Source organism: Equus quagga, chromosome 12, assembly GCF_021613505.1.
Source record: "Equus quagga isolate Etosha38 chromosome 12, UCLA_HA_Equagga_1.0, whole genome shotgun sequence".
NCBI classification, from domain to species: Eukaryota; Metazoa; Chordata; class Mammalia; order Perissodactyla; family Equidae; genus Equus; species Equus quagga.
The window spans coordinates 111,705,894-111,728,087 of record NC_060278.1 but is presented as its reverse complement, the minus strand read 5'-3'; the positions used below and the strand labels follow the sequence as shown (position 1 = coordinate 111,728,087).

Genomic DNA, 22,194 nt, shown 5'->3' with positions numbered 1-22,194 from the left:
TCATTATGCCCCATCGGGCAGCCTCCAGCAGGAACCCAAGCCAACAGAGAAGAGGGGCCTCAGGTCAGCAGTGGCAGATAGACACCTGGAAACTAGGCAGGAGAGGGCCTGTGCTGGAAGCCATGAGTGAGGACCATCGGAAATCAAATCAGGGGCCACGGGAGCCCTCCCCTACACGCCAGTGAAGGCAGGATGGAGCAGACAGAAGGATGGACGGTGGGGAGGACAGCACGGGAGCATTCTGACAGGCTGGGACTCCTGGTGGCTTCCACTTTCCACCCAGCTCTGCATCCCTGTGTGGCCAGAAGCACCAAAGCAGCCGAGTGCACCACGAACTCTCCATTCCAGGCAGCTGTCTGGGCTGGCCTCAGTTACAAAACAGAATTATTTCATGCTCTGATAGCTTGATTGCTTTTTAAGCCTTGTGGTATTCTTAATTGCTTGGTGTTAGATAAACTGTGATTTAAAGAGCACAAACCCAGATAGCAGGCACACAGAACACCAGCCTGGGAACAGCAAAGAGTGACTTATTTACTTTAACAAAGCCTTTTATGAGGTTTTATGGCTGCCCTATCAGACTGTCACACATAAAAGTCACTCTGGGAGGCAGAAGCACAAGGTGGGGGCAGGGAGCCCACGCTGGGCCGCAGGAGCCTGTGGGAAGCCCCCATGTGCAGTGCCCTCGGCTCCACAGCGGCTGGAGAGGAAGTGCCAGGCAGGACCTGAGGAAGTGGGGCCAACGCCACCTGGGCATGTGTCAGGGGTAGGCCAGGCTGCAGCTCAGGCGGCGCCAGCATATTGAAACTCCCAGGCCACACACACCACCTCCCCCAGGTGAGAGCCCCAAGCAGCAGTCCCAGGAGCCCAGCCAGGCTCCTCCTGACAACCCCTCCACCCCAACCTGCATGGTCGCTTCCCTGCCCCCTCTGACCACACTCTCCCCTGCCCTGCACTCAGCTGGGCTCCTCTCAGGCCATCATCCTCTTGGATGCAGGGAGCAGGAAGGAGAGATCCTGCGAGGTCAGGATGGCTCCCAAAGCTCTCCATGTTCTAGCCACCACCTCATCCAACGTTCCTAGGGCCCCCAAGGCCCTGTACTGCACACGACACGCCTCCCCAGGAAACCCTGCTACCAAAACCCAACACCTGAGTCATGCTGTGTTAGGTGGGCTTGCTGACCTGCTCTCGCCCTGGAGACCATCACCCTAAAGGAGAGGTGGCCTTGGCACATTCATCTCTGCACCCCTAGGCATGCTGACTAGGCCTGACCAACAGGCCCTGGACCGCTCCCAGGAGTCACAAAGGTGACAGCATCCACCGTCTCACCCTAACATGAGGAAAACAATTTTCTCCTTTACAGCCCTTCGAGCCAAAGGGGCTTTGCTTATCACTTAAATTCTGCATGGAACAACGGAAGCAGGGCAACCCAAGTTACACAGAGGTACAAGCTAAAGAGTGGCAGAGACAGAGCAAGCAGTCCCATGAGAAGGAGCTCAGGACAGAGGAAAGGAGGGCCAGGGGCCCCAAGGAGGCTGCCCTCCTGGGGGTCTGGGACAGCCCAGACCACCTGGGCAGCACACATCTACATGGCCTTAGGTCAAAGCAAAAGACTTGGGGCTGGCCTGGTGGCCGAGTGGTTAAGTTCTCGTGCTCCGCTGCAGGTGGCCCAGTGTTTCATCAGTTCGAATCCTGGGCACGGACACGGCACTGCTCATCAAACCACGCTGAGGCGGTGTCCCATATGCCACAATTAGAAGGACCCACAACTAAGAATATACAACTATGTACCGGGGGGCTTTCGGGAGAAAAAGGGAAAAAATAAAAAAATCTTAAAAAAACAAAAAAAAAAAGCAAAAGACTTTGTCACCGGGCCCCAGCGGCCAAGGACCAGGGAAGCCTGCCCTGTTCAGGGGACCAGCTGGACCCCAGCAAGAAGTCCCATCAGGTCCCCAAAGGCCAGCAACTCCACAAGGACTCCCCACTCACTTGGCCACAGCCAGCAGCACATGGGGGTCATGCTCACACTTCTTCAGGGCATCTACACTCTTGGTCTTCCTCTGGGGCCTTGCCTCGAGGAAGATGGCTTCAGACCACAGGACACCTGGAATTCAGACACAAAGACACCACGTCTAAGACCCCACCTCTGCTTCCAGAAACCCACACATCCAGATAGGCTGCCTGAGGGGCCTGCGGAGACTCTAACCCGGGGTGTGTGCACACACCATGGATGTGATCTCCCAAACGTCTGCTCACAGGGCCCATCACGGGAGAACACGAAGGCCACACGTGCCCGCCCGCCCCGTTGCCTGCCCTGGAACCACAGCAGCCTTGACGGCACAGTCTGGACAACCTTCTGGGAGCAGTAGGGTCGGGAGTACCAACAGCCTTCAAGGTTTCATCCCCACTGACTCAGTCATTTCATGTCTAAGAATTTACTGTAACAAAACAGTCAGAAACACGAGCGAAGACTCATGCAGAAAGGCAGTAATCTCAAATTATCATCAGATTATTATCAGACAATCGCCAATGGGTGAGTGGTATATTTCTGGCATATCCACACAGATAATTCTATGAAACCACTAAAAAATTTATGTTCTTGAAGATTCAATGAAAATGGAAAATTCTCACAAAATTTTCAGCTTTAAAAAAAGGCAAAAAACTAAACACACAGTACGACTTTAATTGTGTACAGTAATACAAACAAGTTAAAAACAATGATTTCTGAGTAGTGGGCATACAGGTAATTTTTATATCCTTCTTTATACTCCAAATTTGTTTATACGTACTGCATGTGCATTATTTATACACACAAGGTAAAATAATAAAAGATAAATTTTAAAAGAAAAAGCAATGGCAACACCTCAGAACACGAAGTCAAACCCCCCATGTTGAGACTGGGAGTCTGGTCAAATGTTAGTGCCCAAGGACAGTTGGGACTTCTAACTGGAAGGATTCACACAAACAGCACGTTCCCGGAGTCTGTGTGAGCTCGGAGACCCACTCTCTCAGCACGGCCATGGTCCCTGCGGCCTCTCACCAGAGCTGGGGCACTCCTGCAGCGCCTTGGCCATGAGTGTGTTGGCAATGTTCTTCAGGCCCGCACGGTACTCCAGCCTCACTGACTCCAACCTGCAGAGAGGCCCAGAGGGGACGTCCAGCACTGGTCCACCGACAGCTGGGCCACAAACCCAGCTGCAGTTCTGGAAGCGCGGGGAGCTACAGTGACTAGAGCCTCCAGCTCCACAAGTAGAGCTCTCCACTAGAGAAGCGAGGTGGTGCCCACCCCACTGTCAGCCCACCACAGCTGTCACCGTAGCCAAGATTCAGGTGCAAGTAAAGATATGCAGGACCAGGACAGACCACCGGGACGGCAAGTGCCAGGGCATGAGTGGAGCGCAGGACCTGCCCATCTCTCTGGTGTCTCCCTCAGTGCCCCCCTCATGCTCCAGCCCTAACACCCTGAGCTCTGTGCTGCCCCTCTGTGTGCACTGTTTCCTATGGACAGAATGCCATCTTCACCCGGCAAATTCCCATTCATTCCTCAAGGCCTTGCCCAGACGGCACCTCTTCTGTGGCTTCATCCATCCCCAGCTCCTGGCTCCTCTGGGCACCCTCTTATCACAGCACAGACTACACTGCATCAGATCATCTCCAGGGCCATCTGAGTGTCCGGGCCGAACCCACCAAGCCAGGAAGCGGGTTCCTCAATGGCCAGTACCTGCCACCCTTCTCAAGGAGCCTGAGCTGGAAACACTGCACACAACTCAGCAAGAGCAACGGAACAAGGACCGCCCACTGGGAGGCGAGCTGGGCCCCCCAGGACTCACCACAGGCCAGGGTTCTTCGGGTTCTTCAGGCGAGACTTCTCCAAAATGGCCCGAGCTCGGGTCAGCTGTCCAATCTTCTCCTCCAGCCGGGAAAGCAAAAGCCACAGGGGTGTGGAATGGGGACATTTCTTCAACTGCAGCCAATACAGACAATTAAGAGAGGGCCTTGTCTGGTGTCTGGGAGGGGCTGTGACAGCTGTGGCCGGCTCCTCAGGCCAAGTCAGAGCTACCTGTGTCCACAGAGACTCACACACCTCAGGTCTGTGTGTGGGGTTTTTTGTGCATGGCTGTGCTGTACACATGTGTGCACGGGGTATATGTGTTTATGTGCATGGCTGCACTCTGTACAAGTGTATATAGGGTGTGTGTGTTTATGTGCATGCCTGTGCTGTGTACACATGCACATAGTGTGTACACAGCGGCCTGTACACTAGGTGTGCCACAACCGGCACTTGGTTGAGTGCAGCATGTACAGTTTTGTAGAAGGAAAAGCACAGGACTGAGTGAGGGGACCAGGGTCCAGCACCACCTAGTCCACCACTCCACCAGCTGGGGCCTAAACAAGTCGCTGACCACTGGCCCACCAATTCCCATAGGAGGAGCGAGGCAATGACAGCCTGCCCCAGCATGTTCTGTCTCCAAGGGCTAGGCTCACCCCCTGGTTGTAGGCCTCCCGAGCCTTCTCTGTCAGCTCTTCCTGCTCCTCGATCTGCCCTTTCATCATCCACAGCTTGGGGAAGTCCTCGTAGTGCTTCAGGGCCTCCTCACACAGCTCCTGGGCAGCCGCGATGTTCCCAAGCACCCACTCCAGCTTCACAGACTTCATGAACACCTGTGAGGCAGGCGCACCGTGAAGCAACCCCTGCGTCCACCACCGGTCTAGAGGGGATGGCCAACCCTGGCTCGGGAAGCGTCTAGCACTGGGCCCGGGGCCAGGATGGCACCTTCATGGCACATAGTTCATGCTACAGCTCACCTTAAACGCTGCTGTATTTTTTGTACTTTTGTAAGCTGTCTCATGTCTTTTGGAACAAGGTGGGGTACAAACACAAGAATGCATTTTAAAGTCAAGTGTGAACAGATGAACCTAGAGTGTCACAGCCTCAGTCTGCCTCCCATCATTTCCCGTTCCCCCAAGGCCACGTGGCCAGGAGGGCTCTGCGTGGCCTGAGTAGCTCTGCTCACCCGGGCAGTGGGCGCACTGCTCCGTGCTTTGGCCAGCAGCCTCCGGGCCCGCTCATACTCGTTATTCTCAGATTCCAGCTTCACGGCTGCCAGCCAGATCTCCTCACTGTTGGGGTTGGCCTGGAGGGTGAGCACAACAGCATCAGGATGGGCTCAGAACAAAAGTGACCGGGCGTAGATTATACTTAATCAAAAGCAGCCAGCCTGGGAGCCGAGCCGGGCCTCACTCTGCTCCAGGACAGTCTGATCTAAGCACTTCCCAGGCTGACAGATGACAAAGCAGAATCCAGTCCAAGAATGATGACCTACCTGAAAACAAGCCAGCCCACGTTCCCCGATGCAGACACGAGGCTTCTACAGTGCTCAGGCGGCAATGCTGCAGCTGCAGAGCCACTCTCACAAGGGTCCACCCCAAGCTGGAACGGGTCACTCACATCCCACCCGTGTGGATCTGCCACACTCGACCTGCTCTTTCCCAAGCCTGGTGACGAAGAATTGGTTGTCCCACTGTGTCCATGAGGGCAGGACAGAAGGATGCCCAGGGCATCACTGGGCTCCCAAGGGCCAGGACTGGGCCACATACTACCTAGAGTCTAGTGGACACGTGGGTGGGACCCTTGCACCCTCCTGAAAGCACACAACCCACTGGCCACACTCAGGCTGCCATGTCACAGAGCTGATGAGCAGCCCCACGGTGATGGGCAAGGAAAGGAGAGTCACCTCAGGGTGCTGCAGAGAGGCAGCAGTGCCCAGGCGGATGGCGCAAGAGTGCTGTGACTACCCAGAGAGGAGCAGTGTCCTCAAACTGGGAGCCCGCAGACAGACAGCAGACAGCAAAAGGCTATATCCAGGCTGGTCCCCAATCACAGTATTTACTCAAGGAAGGACAACTTCATTATGCTAGCTTGGGTTACAACAAGAGATTGACATTTACATAGTGCTCTACAGTTTATAAAAAAAGGATGTTGCAAACTACTGACTTAATACTCATACTGTCACACAGTATTAGGATATTATAAGTGACAACAAAAATAAAGCACTGAGAAAAAACTGCACAGCTCATGACACCAATCGTAATAAGCCTGGCTGGGTACAGCTGTTTGAATGTAACTCCTCCTACCATGGGGCCTGGGCAGCACTGGTGGCCCATGTGTGACCCCAAAGCATGCCCCTGGGCTCAGAGTACATGGGACTGGCCGCCTTCCTCCAAGGATTGGACAATCTAATTGCCATATAGGAACAGGGCTGTCACTGTGGTCTTGTGTGGGGACATAGTGCAGTTCGGCTACTTTTGGGGAATGGTGCTGTTTGCCCTGTGTTCTGCGTTCTGGAACATTCAGCCTGTGGTCACCCTGAATGGCAGTGACCAAGAGGCCGGTGTCCACCAGCTGGGCCATTTTCCAACTCTCAGGTCCCCTCAGGGCCCCAGCTGCCTAGAACAGCCCGAGTCCCGTGCGTCCTGACCTCGCATGTCCCCTCTCTCAGGTCAGCTCCTATCAACGAGCAGGGTGAGGGCTTAAGGAAGGTCGTGCACACCAGAGCCCTCAGGCCTCGGCCAGAGCCAAGGCAGGGGTCTGCGTGCACAGGCCGCCTAGAAGCACAGCTGACCCCTCACCCACCTGGAAGGCCAGGGGTCTGTGTGCACAGGCCCCACGAAGCGTAGGCGACCCCTCACCCACCTGGAAGGCCAGGGCCAGGATGCTCCTTGCCGCCGGCACATCCCCTGCCAGCCACTTGGACTTGGCGCCCATGAGCCACAGCACCTCCGCTTTGGGACAATGGGCCACGGCCCTCTGCAAGAGTGCTTCCAGGGACTCCCTGCAAGACAGAGGGCACGGTCACCGCCAGAGCACACAGGGTGCTCGCAACAGTGGTGCGGGTGCTAAAAAGATAGTTACTGCTCCAAAGTTCGACACTATAAATGATTTACCAGATTTTACAATGGGGAGAGTGTGGGGAAATCTTTTCTCTCCATAAAGGTTCTAATATCAACCACGGAGAGGGTGCTACAAAGCGACACATTGTTTAAACAGCAGAGCCTGACCTACAAGCTTCTCAAGAGCCCGTTTATGGCCGTGTGTCCAGGGGCAAGCGCTAACCGCAGGGTTGGGGTGACAGGAGAAGCCTTTTCATCTTTAACACAGATCCGCCGATATCTGCGATAAAGATTATGACCCCAAGTCTATTCTTCGGCATCCAAAGAAATTGTCTTATTGGAAGAAAGTTATTTTAGGTCACTATTGAGCAAGAAGACCACCAGACGGGTTATCAGGTGTAAAGCCCCCTCAGCTCTCACATGGCCCACCACCCTGTTGTACCATCTGGCACAAACAACCTCTGGGGACCTCAGCAGCAGGATAGTGAGGGCACAGAACCACTTTGTGTGGAGCGAGGCCTGGCAGAGCATACACTGTGCTCCAGACAACCCTAGACCCTGAGCACGCCACCTCCGCACATCATCTATGTGTCAGCTGACAGGAGAGGCACCAGAGATGGGGGGCAAAGGCCCCCTGAGCCCAGGGATCAAGAGCAGCAGTGCCACTAAGGCCACATGGAGGCATGTCCACAAACCACACCCGGCAGGAGAGGCTCTGCTCCAGACTTGGACCGTGTGAGGTGAACTTGAACAGGGCAAGCCAGCACTGTTGTTATCTCAAAAGGTCCCCAAAGGAGTTAACTCCACAATACCAAACCAGTGGGCGGGAGTGGGGAGGAAACAGGAGCTTCAGCAACACTTGTGAAAGAAAGACATCCTGAAGAGACTGAGACTTAACAACGCCACAAAACAAGAATAAGGGCTTCACACGCCCCACTGAAGCCCTGGTGCAACCAGCAAGGTGGTCCCCACTCAGCACAGGGCCAGCAGCAGAGGACCCAGGCAGAGGGTGTGCAGTGACGTGAGCCCGATGCCCTGAACAGCTATCCACTCAACACCAGAAATTGCAAGACCTAAGTGAATCAGCAGTCACAGCCAAAAAGGCAGACCCAAAAGGTTTTTTCAATTAAAGAGCACAATTAAAGAAAATTGTCAAGGACCTCCTTAGAGCAAAAAACCAGCCCAAACCCAAATCCAGCACAGCCTAAATGAAAAACATGCCTGCCTGGGCCCAGAGGCCGCACCGCCCACACTGCTGAAGCTGGTTTCGGCACAAACGTGGGGCTTCAGGCTACAGCCTTGCCGCACACACCCCAAGGCCATCAGGCATGCGCTGGTTCAGCTGTAAGCGCTTCAGCAGACAGGACCCCTTGGTGCCTCAGTTTCTCAACTATAAAGCAGTAATAATCCTATTGCAGAAGGAGCCTTAAAGACAGCTCCAGCTGCAAAGTCCCAAGCGCCATAGAAGCTGCTGCCCCTCATCACAGAGGGCTGAACCTCAAATTCGGGCACCTGCCCATCTGGGGGACGTGAGGTTTAAATTCAGCGCAGTGGGGGCTGGCCCGGTGGTGCAGCGGTTAAGTGCGCATGTTCCGCTTTGGCAGCCCGGGGTTCACCGGTTTGGATCCCAGGTACGGACACGGCACCACTTGACAAGCCATGCTGTGGCTGGCATCCCCCATATAAAGTAGAGGAAGATGGGCACAGATGTTAGCTCAGGGCCAGTCTTCCTCAGCAAAAGATGGAGGACTGGCAGCAGTTGTTAGCTCAGGGCTAATCTTCCTCAAAAAAAAAAAAAAAAATCAGTGCAGCACAACCTAGAGTCAGCATTTAACTAGCACACAGTCTCCCATGTACCTGGTGCCATGGTTCTTCTCGAAGTACGCAGCTCGCAGCCACACACTCTTCTTGCTGGGGAACACTTGCAGGGCATAGGCATAGATGGCTCGCGCACACTCCAGGGCGTTGTGGGCCACACACTAGAGCAGAGAGACAGGTGTGGGAATGGGCGGCCCAGCACCAGCATGGGAGCAGGAGGAGTCACACCTCCCTAATGACAACACCTGCTAAAATCATACAACGGGATGATCCAACAAGCAGCACAGTCCAGGAGGCTGGGGACATGAACACCAAAACAGAAGCAGGTGGGACCCGTGACAGGGTTGTCTGCTGGCCTTCGACAGGCAATAGGAGCTGGCGCACTGGAGCACCAGCCACTGCTAGAGGCACGTGAGGCAGGACGGTGTGACCACATGCCACACATACTCTTTTCTTTTTCAGAATTAAATGCAGTCTACATTTTCCATTACGGAATTATGCTCATTGGAAACCTGTAAAACACAGGTGAATACAAAGAGAAAGAAACCATACACTCCAAGAGAACTACCACAAACACTCTCTTTTCTTTAGACATTTCTTCCTTGTGCAAGAGTGATTTTGTTCCCTGGCTAGTGTCAAGCAAGACGATAAGAAAGCCAGCCACTACTTGAGGTGATCATCTCCCCAGGTGGTCACAGCCCCCGGACGCCCAGTGGAACAGGCTGATGGCTGTTCTCACTGAGCCTTATGCAGGACAAAGCCCAACACAGACCTCAAAGCCGGATGCTCGCTCACTGCCCAAGAAAACTTGCTGTCCTCCACGCTCTGCGGATGCTGAAAGTACTCTCACCCCAAGAAGGGGTTTTGTATCTTGAGGTAAGTGAAAAGCCACTAGGAAGTGTGTCAGCAGCAAAGTTTTACACTATGAACGTCAAAATGGCATGGAATGGAACTAGACAGGCGGCCTCACAGCCCTGAAAGTCCTCGCACCAGGGTGGGGGGGAGTGGGGGGGGCGGGCACCTGAGCCACCCAAGGCCACCTCCCAGATCAACAGTTGCCTCCTCCAAGAGGGCCACTAGCAAGCCTCCGGGTATTCAAGGACCAGCAGCATAGAAATGGGTGTAGAGGAGAACAAAGAGCAGGGTTTAGCACAGCCAAGGCCTCCTCATTCAGATGTCGCTCCTTGGTCACGTGACCTCGATCTGACTTGACCACCACAGAAACCAGGTAGGGCCTTGCCTCAGGCATGTCCTGCCCAGGAGCAGCTGGAGAAGTGACGGAGCTAGGCAAGGAGGGGACCCCATACAAACTGGTCTGTACCCCTGTCCATGACTTTTTTTTTTTTTTTAAGATTGGCACCTGAGCTAACAACTGTTGCCCATCTTCTTTTTTCTTTTTGGTTTTTTCTACTTTTTCTCCTCAAATCCCCCCAGTACACAGCTGTACATTTTAGTTGTGGGTCCTCTCCTTGACTTTTGACCAAGGTCCTGGAGGCCAATTACAAAGGCTTCAGGCCTCCACGGCTCCAGAAGAGCAAGTGACAGCATGCCCAGGGTCTCGGGTGTGGGCAGGCTGGGCCAGTCCCGAGGTGTTGGGAGCACCAGGAAGACACTCCATACTTCTGAACACAAGAGACTTCAGCTCTTCCTCCAGGATTACAAAGTGCTTTGAAAGAGAGCTGTGCTGACTCCAGTATACACGACAGAGATGATCAGAACCAAGAGAAAACCTGACTGGCTCGTGGGTCTCTGCTCCCATGATCTGGTATCCACAGGTTGACACCCCCAGAGAGGGCTTCCAATGTTGTCAAAGGCAGTAAGGAGCATAAAAAGAAGCAAAGTGTTTAATTCCACATTCAGAATACAGAGGGGCTCAGCAACCAGGAGCTGGGATTCTTGTGCATATTTAAGAATTTTCTTCCAAAACAGACACTGTGCGGATATTTGTTAAATTATTCTCTAACTTTTTTATGTCTTAAATACTACACAATGAAAAATTTTTTAAAAACCATTATGAGGGCTGGCCCCGTGGCCAAATGGTTGAGTTTGCACGCTCTGCTTTGGTGGCCCAGGGTTTTGCTGGTTCAGATCCTGGGTGTGGAACTAGCACTGCTCATGAGGCCATGCTGAGGCGGCATTCCACATAGCACAACCAGAAGGACCTACAACTATGCACTGGGGGGCTTTGGGGAGAAGAAGAAGAAAAAAAAATTGGTAATAGATGTTAGCTCAGAGCCAATCTTTAAAAAAACCATTACAATTGGCCTGCCACTTAATTCCTCTAACGAACAGAGTGTGTGTCTAGTGTGCACAAGGCCATGTGCAGCCACACAGCCCCTGGCAGGTGCACGGACAGCCTGTGCCTGTGCTCTGGGACTTGGCACATGCAGGACCTAAGACGATGGCTGCGTGAGTGCCACACAGATGATGCCAGCAGTGGACTGTAATCTCACAGAGGAGAGCGGGAACCCTTAGTCTCTCCAGATGTAAAGAAGTGAATACCCATGTGAATGAGGAAGAAAGGAAGCCTCCTTGCTACCGTAGAATTCCAACTAATAAACTCTAATAAACCGTAGAAGAAATGGTATTTAGAAAATCACCATTTGGTCAATACCACAGTAAAAACTGATACAAGCCAAAAACATCACTAATGGACTTACAAACTAGTAGATCAGAGTTTGGCGAGAAATGGTGTATTTACATAGTTTCAAAGTTTCTCCTCACAAAATCCTCACTAATTACAAAGGAACAAAACAGTAACCTTCCGGCAGAGAAACCTGTCAGAAGTCAGAGCTGACTGTGCCTCCCGACACAACCCACCAAGACGACACAACACCCTAAAAGATGCAGAACCTCAACTCACCATGAGGAAACATTGTGGAGGCCCGAACCAAGTGGGCTCTACACCATTTCTGGCCTGTACTCCTCAAAAGAGTCAGATGCATGAAAAACAGAGACTAAAGCCCTCGTCAAGACTGCCAGGACCACGGAGACCTGAGGACGTGACCCTGGGCAGCTCCTCATCCTTTACCTAAAAAGACACTTAGTGAGCCAATTGGTGAAATCTGAATACAGTCTGCAAATGCCGTAATAGTACTGTACCTACATTAATTTCCTGATTTTGATAGCTGCGCTGTAGTTGTGTAAGTGAATGTGCTCTTTTGAACAAACACACAGAAGTGTCTAGAGGTAAAGGGCATCACATCTGCAACTTACTCTCCAACAGTTCAGAAAAAAATAGAAGGCATGTGTGTGCGTGCATGTGCACCTGTGCAGAGAATGAAAAAACAAACATAGTAAAGTGGGTAAATCCTGGGGAATCCAGGTGAAGGGCATATAAGTATTCTTCACACAGTTTTGCAACTTTTCTATAAGTCTAAAACTATTTCAAAATATAAAGCTAAAAAAAGAGATGGCCACACTTAAGGTATTTAGTAACTTAAATGTGTAGTGTATATCCATTTTGACCCCAAAATCTCTGCTCTGGGAAACTATTCCAAGGAAATAATCTCAAAGTAGGCCAAAGTTTTGCATGCAAAATGTTTTCTGAAGTGCAATTTATAACAGAAACCAGGGGGTGGGAGACAACCCAGACACTGAGAGGTAAACAGCCAGGAAGCTGTGTGAGCTCAGACTCTGTGCTGGCTCCTGGTCCATAATACATATATAACCAGGCCTGCACCAGGGAGCTCTGGAGATTAACAAATCCTCACGAAGCAGCTCTTCATGTAAACCTGGGTTAACAGAAAGCTGCACTCTTCACAATGGTAACTATGTTTAAAAATAAGTGGGGTCAAAAGACTTTCAAACCACAGCCTAAGTCTAAGGTGCCTGCTGTTCCCCACAAACAGACGCCAGGTGGGTGTAGTTCAACTTACACTGTCAGCATCTTCCATCCAGGTGTGCTTCCGATCCTCCTCCTCAATCCCAATACCAATCACGGCACGCATGACCGCCTGGCAGGTGGCCACACTCCCAGCCTTGTCACACTCCTCGGCATCCTGAAAGAGGGACACAAAACTGAATTCACAGCCCAGAGCTGCAGGTGCCTGGCAGGGAGTATGCATTCCTGGATGGTGAGAACTGAGAGATCCTTCGTATCGCAGGTGGTGTGGCCTCCGACGGTTCTGATGCCTTTAAGGCTCTGCCACTGCCTGTCTGACTGTGTCTGTCTCGATCACTGATGTACCCATTCCTGCCACCCAGCAGATAAATGCTCAAGGAATATCTAATGACTGAATGAAGCTACATCCATCCACTCAACAAAAATTACATAAGCATCTACTGTGTACGAAGTACCAGAGTAAGCAACTCAGTAGCTATGAGGGGTTCCTAAGCTAAAGACACTTCCCAAGCAGTCAGAGTAAAAGACAAGTTCAAAGACTTGTATCTGTTGGTCTGGAACTCAAAATTCAAAATCAACAGAAGGAAGACACACACTAACCATGAGACAGACCTGTCAGGGTGTGGAGGAGCCCACCACATGGAAGACGAGACAGAAACCTGGGGAAGGGACCAATCACAAGGGCATCCCATTGGGCAGGTGGGCAGGCTGACGAGCAGAAAAGCACTTGACTTTTGGAGAGCAGTTTCAGGATGTGGAGAGAGAAGACAGTCATGGTTCTATAGCATGAGACTCAGAACTCTACCACTGAAGTCACTGGTACATCAAGCAGGAAAGGACCACAATGCAACAGAAACACTGCAAAGGACATAAACACACAGTTCTCCAGAAAATAAAACTGCAAATTACCTTTAAACATCTGAAAAGAAACTCAAGGCTATTCTTACTTTTAAAATGCTCATTAAACTACTGTAAGTACTTTAGATACATATCAGACCAGAACCATCAAAACACGTGCCAACGAACTTGTATGGTAAAGGTGGGGGGGACACGGTGTCAGTACACAGCAGCGGAGTACATGTGGACCTCTCTAGAGGCCAATTTCAAGTTCTCTATCGAAACAAAATGCACATATGTTGACACGGCAATTCCATTTTAAGGAATTCATCTGACAAATATATTCTCATATGTGCAAAACAACATATGTACCAGGACCCTTTTGCAGCACTGTTTGCAACAGAAAAGAGAAAGAACCACTCTGCTGTTTCCATCAGCGAGAGATCTGTGATGAATCGGTCAGGGAGACGGTACAGGGGCACATGTGCTGCCGACCCAGAGGCTTCACTAGATAGACCTGGATATGAAACGAGCACAGCACAGCAGCCCTTACCTGAGCCCTTTGGGGCCCTACAAGCACCAGAAAAGCATCCTAGGCAGAACCCAGGGCAAAGAGCTGAGGAGAGGGCACATGCTAAGGCACAGGAAAGGACAGTGATGAGCAAGGAAGCACAGTAGCAAACTGGTGGGGCGACAGCCCCAACTGCATCCTTGGGGCCTCGCAAGCCATGGCAAGGGTAGCAGGAAGGCATTGGGAGATTTCAGGCTGCAGAATGAGTCACAGAACCAGTCTTGTTTTAAGAGGACCTCCCTGGGGGCCAGGCCGGTGGCCCCGTGGTTAAGTTCTCACGCTGCGCTTCAGTGGCCCAGGGTTCGCCGGTTCGAATCCCAGGTGCAGACATGGTACCACTTATCCAGCCATGCTGTGGAAGGCATCCCACATATAAAATAGAGGAAGATGGGCGTGGATGTTACCTCAGGGCCAGTCTTCCTCAGCAAAAAGAGGAGGATTGGCAGGAGATGTTAGCTCAGGCTAACCTTCCTCAAAAAGATAAAATTAAAAAAATTTAAAAAGAAAAAGAGGACCTCCCTGGCTGCTGTGTGGAGCAGCAGCAGGGAAGCCCATGGGCATCACTGCCAAGTCTGGCCGAGGATGGCAGCTCACTCAGCTGAGGAGAAGCACCTGGACCCAGGAAAGACGTAGGGGTAGACTCAAACTGCTTGTGGACGGGGGTGTGAAAGAAAGGAGTCACTCATGAGGTATGAACTGTGCTGCTGTCTACTAAGGCGAGAAAGGCTACAGATAAGTAAGTTTTGTGGGCAAACCAGGAGACGCGTTTTGGACACACCAGGCTGTGGTGCTATCCCATGTTCCAGGGGAATGCAGGGCAGCATGGGTGTGCATTCAGGGCTGTGGGGTGCACCCAGAGCACAGTGCACATTTGGGGTTTCCTGGCATGTAAACAACATTCCTAGCAATGAGGTGAGATGAGACCAACAAAGAGGGGAGCACAGAAAGTCTCCAAAAGGGTCTTAGGGCCAAACAGCCAAGTTACTTAGAATGTGAGAAGAGAAAGAAAATCAGCAGAAGAGGGAGAACAGAGACCAGTGGGACGGAAGGAAAACAAGGCGTGTCAGCACGTGTCGAAGTGACCCAAGGGCACAGGCAGGCTGAGAGGACAAACAGCGCCGACAGCTGGATCTGCCACCGAGGCTCTCCAGAACTGCAGCACTGTGGGGTCTGAGACTCACTGGAGTGGGTTCCAGAAAGAATGGGAAGTGGGGAAGTAAGAAGGCAAAGATTAAATGACGTTTAGACACAGTAGGTGCTCAATAAATGGTGACTTACTCAGGAGGCAAACTTTCCGAAGTTATAATGCTGTTTGCAGGACAACATGAAAAACTTTGTATTAACCTTAAAATGACTGAACTGGTCTACATTCAGATCCTTTGCATTACACTCTAGTATAAGCAAGCAGTAGCAGAAAACGAACTCTGAGCAAAGCTTGAGATGAACACTATTTTAGCTCATCCTGTCCTGTTTTTGCACGCTGGCATGGTACTAGTGAAGGGTCTGTAGGAGGGTGGTCTGACAACCACCAAGGGGACAGGACATCTGCCATCACCTCCTGCAGTCATCCTTCCTGACAGGATGAAAATGCAAGCTGGCAGGACAGACAGACTCGCTATGGCCAAGCAAGTGCACCCCAAGAGGGGCTGAGGAGTGGAAGTTGGTGCAGAGGAGCACTCCAGGGACACACAGGGCTCTTGCTCAATTCTGCTGCATCACACGGCTACAGGGCTCAAGGGAGATGGAGAAGGTGCTCAGAGAGCTGGAAGAGCGAGCCCTGAGGCAGGCAAAATCAGCATCCAAAAGGCTCTCAAAGGACTAGAAGAAACACTGCCACTGCCAGCCAAGACTGTCACTCCTGAAACAGCCAGAAAACCCAGACAAAGTTTACAAAGCGGTGGTTGTCAAGTCACTAGACATCAGTAGCAAAGGGCCGTGAGAAGTGAGACAGAAACAGTCAAGGGGAGCCCCACGTCTGCCACGCCCATTGCCTGGAGAGAGTTTCCAGGCTGTAGCACAGGGAGGGGGACCAGGAAGGGCTACTGGAGGAGGCAGAGCTGAGAGCCCTGGAAGACCAAGGGGAGAGTGGACGCAAGCCTAAGCACAAGAGACAGAACCCTAGCCATCTGTTCTGTAGAGGCTCCCCCACAAGTCTTCACTGAACAACCCCCCAGCGCACGAGTGTTTGGAAAGAACCAGCTGAAAGGATTAGTAGGAACAGTCCTCAGAGCTCAGAGGGGGCCAGGAAGAGTGTCCATTCCCACCAGCCAGACTGGAAACCCCCAAGAGACACAGGGCCCTGGGAAGAATCCAAAGAGAAGCCCTGTCTCCATAGGGAAATTAGCCCTAAACTGTCCCGAACTGATGACTGCTTGAGTCTGACCTAGCACAGTGTCAAAGCAAGACCCAAACAACCAGAAGGCCTTGACCATGGAACTGCCCTCCAACACCATGCCCCCCGTGCCCACAGGAATGCAGCAGATTCAGCACCCAACAGGCAGGCTCACAGCATCCGCTGCAGACCAAGGGCTGCCAGGCACACAAGAACACAGGAAAACACAACTTACAGCGAGGGGGAAAATATCTACCAAAATCAACCCCACACTGACACAGATATTAGAAGCAGCAGTCAAAGACACTAAGACAACTACTATAACTATACTCCATACGTTCAAAACGTTAAGTAGAGACACAAAAGAAATTTTTTTTAAAAAGACCAAAATAAAATTTCTAGAAATGAAAACTATAAACTCTGAGATGAAAAATACCCTATCTGAGATAAACAGTAGATCAGACATTACAGAAGACTAGTAGAACCTGAGGACAAAGCAACAGAAGCTATTCAAAATGAAACTGAGAGAACGAAAGAACAGTTTAAAAAATAACCAGAGCATCAGTGAGCTGTACAAGCTCATATCATACTCAGTGGGAAAGACTAGACATTTTCCCCCTAAAATCGGAACAAGGTGTGAGCTCTCATCACTTATTCAACATTGTACTGGAGGTTCTAACCAGAGCAATTAGACAAGGAATAAAAGGCATCCAGATTGAAAACGAAGTAGTAAAACTACATTTGCCGATGACATGATCTTGTACATAAAAAATCCTAAAGAATCCACTAAAACTATTACAATTTAATAAACTATTTCAGCAAGGTCATAGGACACAAGCTCAGTATTCAAAAATCAATTGTATTTCTATACACTGAGAATGAACAACCTGAAAATAAAATTAAGAAAAAATCTATTTATAATAGCATCAAAAATAATAAAATACTTTGAAATAAATAAAGCAAAAGAAGTGTAATACTAGTATACTAAAATACTGCTAAAAATTTTTTAAAAGACCTAAATAAATGGAAAGACATCCCATGCTCATGGATTGGAAGACCTACTATTGTTAGGATGGCAAGAGTCCCCCAAATTGATCCAGATTCGACGCAATCTCTATCAAAATCCCAGTTGCCTTTTTTGCAGAAACTGACAAGTTGATCCTAAAATTCACATAGAAACAAGAACGAAACAAGCATAGCTAAAAACCACCTTATAAAGAATAAAGGAGAAGGGCTCACGCTTCCTGACTTCAATGCTTACCACAAAGCTACAGTAATCAGAACAGTATTGTGCTGGCATAAATTCAGACACACAGTCCAATGTAACAGAACTGACAGTCCAGAAACAAACCTGTACATTTATGATCAACTGGTCCTCCACAATGGTGCCAAGACCACTCAATGGGGGAAAGATACAGTGGTGCTGGAACAACTGGACATGCGCATGTAAAAGAATGATGTCACACTCCTGCCTCATACCATATAGAGAAATTAACTCAAACGGATCATAGACTTAAATGTGAGACCTAAACAAAAATCTTAGAGAATGCAGGAGTAAATCTTCATGACCGTGGGTTAGGGAAGGTTTCTTATATATGACACCTAAAGTATGAACAACAAAAGAAACAAATAAATAAATTGAACTACATCAAAATTAAAAACATCTGTGCTACAAGTGATATAATCAAGACAACCCACAGAAGGGGAGCAAATATTTGCAAATCGTATAGTCTGATAAATGACTTGTATCCAGAATATATATAAAGAATTCTGGAACCAGCCCCGTGGCCTAGTGGTTAAGTTCAGCACACTCTGCTTCAGCAGCCCAGGTTCAATTCTCCAACATGGACCTATACCTCTCATTGGCAGCCATGATCCAAATACAAAATAGAGGAAGACTGGCACACATGTTAGCTCAGGGCCAATCTTTCTCAGGAAAAAACAAAACAACTTACAACTCAATAAAAAAAAAAAGATAACAAGTAAGCGTTAATAAAAAGATAACACAATTTTAAAATGGGCAAAAGATTTCAACATATCCATGCTACTATATGGATGAACTTTGAAAACATTATATACTAAGTGAAAGCCAGTCACAAAAGACCAGATCTTGTATGATTCCATTCAATATAAAACGTCCATAAAATGAAAATCCATAGAGGAAAAAAAGCAGAGATGCAAGTACACAGAGAAAGAACGTGGTTGCCTAAGATTAGGAGGAAGGGGAGTGATAGCTAACGGGTACAGGCTTTCTGTTTGGGGTGATGAGAAAGCTATAAATTAGATTGCGGCAATGGTTGCATAACTCTGTGAATATACTAAAACCACCGAACTGTACAATTTAAGTGGGTAAATTTTATGGAATGTTAACTATAGCTTAATAAACTGTTAAAAAATGAAACAGAAAGAATAATTTAAAAAATGAATAGCTCATCATGAGCTGTGGGGCAATTTCAATGGTCTGTACCTGAAGTGGGCGGAGGGCAGTTCAAGAGACAATAGACACAAGTTTTCCAAATTTGATGAAATCTCTAAATTCACAGATCCAAGAAGCTGAACGAACTCCACACAGAAGAAACATGAAGAAAGCTACACCAAGGTATATCACAATCAAACTGCTCAAAACCAATGATAAAAAAATCTTAAAAGCAGGGAGAAAGTTTTAAATTTAGAAAATAAAAATTTTTTAAATTAAGTTTTTAAAAGACACTATGTACAGAAGAATAAAGAGGATGACAGCAGATTTCTTAGTGGAAATAATGCATGCGAGAAGACAGCAGAGTATTATCTTTAAAGTACTGAAAGAAAAAAATTGTCAACCTAGAGTTCTATACTCAGAGAAAATATCTTTCAAAAAGAAAGATGAAATAAACACTGTTTCCAGACATTTAAAAACTGGAAGTATGTTCCACCAGCAGACCTGCACTAAAAGAATTGTTAAACAAAGTCCTTTAGGCAGAAGGAAGATGATACTAGTTGGAACCTGGATCTCTGCAAAAGAATCAGAGCATCAAAAATGTTAACAACATGGCTAAAAAACACTGAAGTAACAAAAGGGTTGAATTTGGATGGTTAAATTTTAGAGGGACATGGAGGCCTTGCACCTGAGATTAAAAAAAAAAATTGCCCAAACACAGAAAGGGGCCACATGGATTAATACTATACACGTGAAAAAGAGCAGAGGCAGTGATCAGGAAGGGGTCCAGGAAGAGGGAGCAGCATCACTGGAAGCAGCCTCATCAGGAGGAGGGGAAATGCCCTCACCAGCTATACCTAGAGCAGCTACATCTGGAGCAGCTCAGGTATAGACAGCCTGGGTGAGTCTGAGAACAGTAACTGGAACTGTGGCAGCAGGAGCACAGAGAAGGGAGGTGGCAGGAGGTCTGGGGCCATCTTCCAATGTTGAGGGGTAGTGGGTGAAGCAAAGGGGCTTGCTCTGTAGGGCGCCTCCTGGTGGAATGATGCAGACCAGGGTAAAGAGGCGCTTTCTCCTAGGCTGGCTACATGACAGGCTGGGCCTCCCAGGAGGTGGAGAGCCCTTGCCCAGAAAGCTCACTTGGCAGTGGGCAAGGCAATAGAGGGCACCCGTCCTGGTGGCTGGGTTAGAAGCTCTTCAGAGACTCCACTAATCACAGTCCACAGAAAAAGTTAAAAGACAGGAAAGAATGAAAGAAGCCATAAGACTGTCATTCCCTTTTCAATCACATTATTTCTACTTGCAGAGGGGTGAGGTCCCACGTGCCCTGAAAGTTCTCCAGTGTCCAACCTCAAGTTGTGCTCCAGGTCCTGACTCTACAAAAGGCAATGATGTGGTCACATAAGAAAAGCCACCCTGTGACAGCATGGGAACTCTCAGGGACCATCCTGCAGCCCCTACCCTACGAGAGACTCCAACGTGCAGAACATCCATTTTTAAAGCAGACATCTTGGTATCCGACCACAGTTGGAGTCCTACCTGCCAACCTTACCTGGATCCACTGCTCACGGTTGATCTCCACACCATTGGCCCGCAGGGAGGTGATGGCACGATCAATGATTTTCTCCACCATCTGCGTATTTCCATTGGCTTCCTCCAGCTTGGCAGCCGTGATCCAGATGTGCCGGTCTGTAGGGATGTTCTCACGGGCCTTATTTAAGACCTTGCGGGCATTTTCGTAGGTCTCCAGCCTCGCCAGAGCAAGCCAGAGCTGTATGGACAAAATACCAGAAAACAAGAGGACAGCACTCAGCACAACCTGCCAGGTTGGAGGGTGAGCCTATCTCAACAGGCCCACAGCACCTTCACAGAATTCTTTCTAAAAGCTTTCAAGGACCACGTAAACAGAGCCCATGAATGGGTGCAGCAGCATTTTTTTGCCTAATCTCGTAACTGTTCAGCTATGCTTCTGACTTATTTAGTGACTCTCTGGTTAACGCAAAAAGATGACAGATTCTCAGTCACACATTCCAAACACTGGTTAAACATACACAGTGTGCCACACTTGTCCCAGGTGTCAGGACAGCAGGTGAACACGATATGACTGTTGCCTTCACAAGCTGAAAGGACACATGGAGTTCAGCCTTCTGGAGTTCTCATACTGCAGCTGTTGATTCTGTAACATTTCATCACCAAAAATGTGCATGGGCTCTATTTATTTTTATGTAAATAAATTAAGATTAATTTCGTTTGGAGAATTTCACAATACCCGTTAGGATAATGAAAGACATATTGGATATCATAAAACCAAGACTAAAAATCACTGCACAGAATGTTATGAAGAGAAGGTTTAAAACTAAAGAAATCCAACTAGCTTTGAAACAAAGAGCCAACCTCATGCTGGGCTGGCAGAAAGATACACCAGCATTTTCTATCACCCTCTACCCTTCGGGTCCCATTTACAAACTAAGCTGAATTAGGAGGACTGACCCCTGAAAAACAGTGCTCAACACAGAATTCTCTGCAGTGGTCCGAGAAGAGTTAAGATTCTGTTCTGCACTTCCATCAGGAGCAGAACTGGCCACAGCCAGACTGACTACTCTGCCTGGTAGCTGTGTGACAGGGCAGCATCCTGTGATTTCACACTGCCTTACAGTCTCCAGAATCACAGCCTCGGTGAGCTCAATGTTCAGCTGATCCCACTTCCAGACACTGAACTTGGCTCAGGCCTTGGCAGGGCTAGCGGACGAGAACCTGGCAAACTCACCTCCACGCTGGTGGGGCAGCACTCCACAGCTCGGCTAAGCATGATTCTAGCGTCTTCGGGCTCTTCCAGCTCAACAGCCGCCTTCCACAAGCGAACCGAGTTTGGAACATGCTCAAGGGCTGGAGAGGTCAAACGAGAAACCAGGTCACAGAAAAGGGGAACTGAAAGCAGGATGCTGTGTCAGAGGATGCTGGTGTCAGCAGGGTCAGATGGTCTCTCCCCTGGATGACTGGGATTGCAGGCCTACCCTTTCAACGGGTTCTCTCAGATCTGGGGCAGACAGAAACCAGACCAATGCGAAACACCTTGAAAAAGAAAGCAAGATTCGGGCACAGGAGACAGTTGAGGATAGCACAGAGGACTGTGCGTCATCTCTACTCCTGCTCACACTTGAAAATCAACATTAAAATACAAAGCAAGGCAGACACAAGAAGACAATCACCACACAGGAAGGGCCGGCCCCGCGAGCTGTGAGTGTGAGTCATGCAGAAATCACAGGAAAAGGAAACAGAACGACACGGGGATCTGTGTCTGCCCAGGCTGGCGTGCGTCTGAGGGCCACTAAGCTTGGGAACTCCTTCCTGGGCCCCAAGGAGTGCAAGGAGAACCAGGGCACTGTGTGGCTACACCACACTGACAGCAGTGCTACCTCACCAGCTCCGCAGCAGGTGGGCTCCCTCAGGAGCTCAGACACGGGCAGCCAGCAAACAGAGTGACATCA

The 22,194-nt window shown here is 49.6% G+C and overlaps 1 protein-coding gene across 2 annotated transcripts in view; it reads right to left on the bottom strand.

The window, feature by feature from the left end:
• Positions 1-22,194, bottom strand: part of PRPF6 (pre-mRNA processing factor 6) — a 46,487-nt gene that overhangs the window by 2,191 nt on the left and 22,102 nt on the right. The window contains exons 10-19 of one of the 2 annotated variants that reach the window (XM_046678521.1): positions 21,474-21,592; positions 20,259-20,477; positions 12,585-12,707; positions 8,746-8,867; positions 6,692-6,830; positions 5,013-5,132; positions 4,483-4,659; positions 3,828-3,961; positions 3,038-3,129; positions 1,987-2,101 (exon numbers count right to left, since the gene is read on the bottom strand). In XM_046678521.1, the coding sequence (XP_046534477.1) occupies positions 1,987-2,101; positions 3,038-3,129; positions 3,828-3,961; positions 4,483-4,659; positions 5,013-5,132; positions 6,692-6,830; positions 8,746-8,867; positions 12,585-12,707; positions 20,259-20,477; positions 21,474-21,592 (1,360 nt within the window). The remainder of the gene's footprint in view (positions 1-1,986; positions 2,102-3,037; positions 3,130-3,827; positions 3,962-4,482; positions 4,660-5,012; positions 5,133-6,691; positions 6,831-8,745; positions 8,868-12,584; positions 12,708-20,258; positions 20,478-21,473; positions 21,593-22,194) is intronic. The other variant, XR_006891051.1, reaches the window with a different exon arrangement.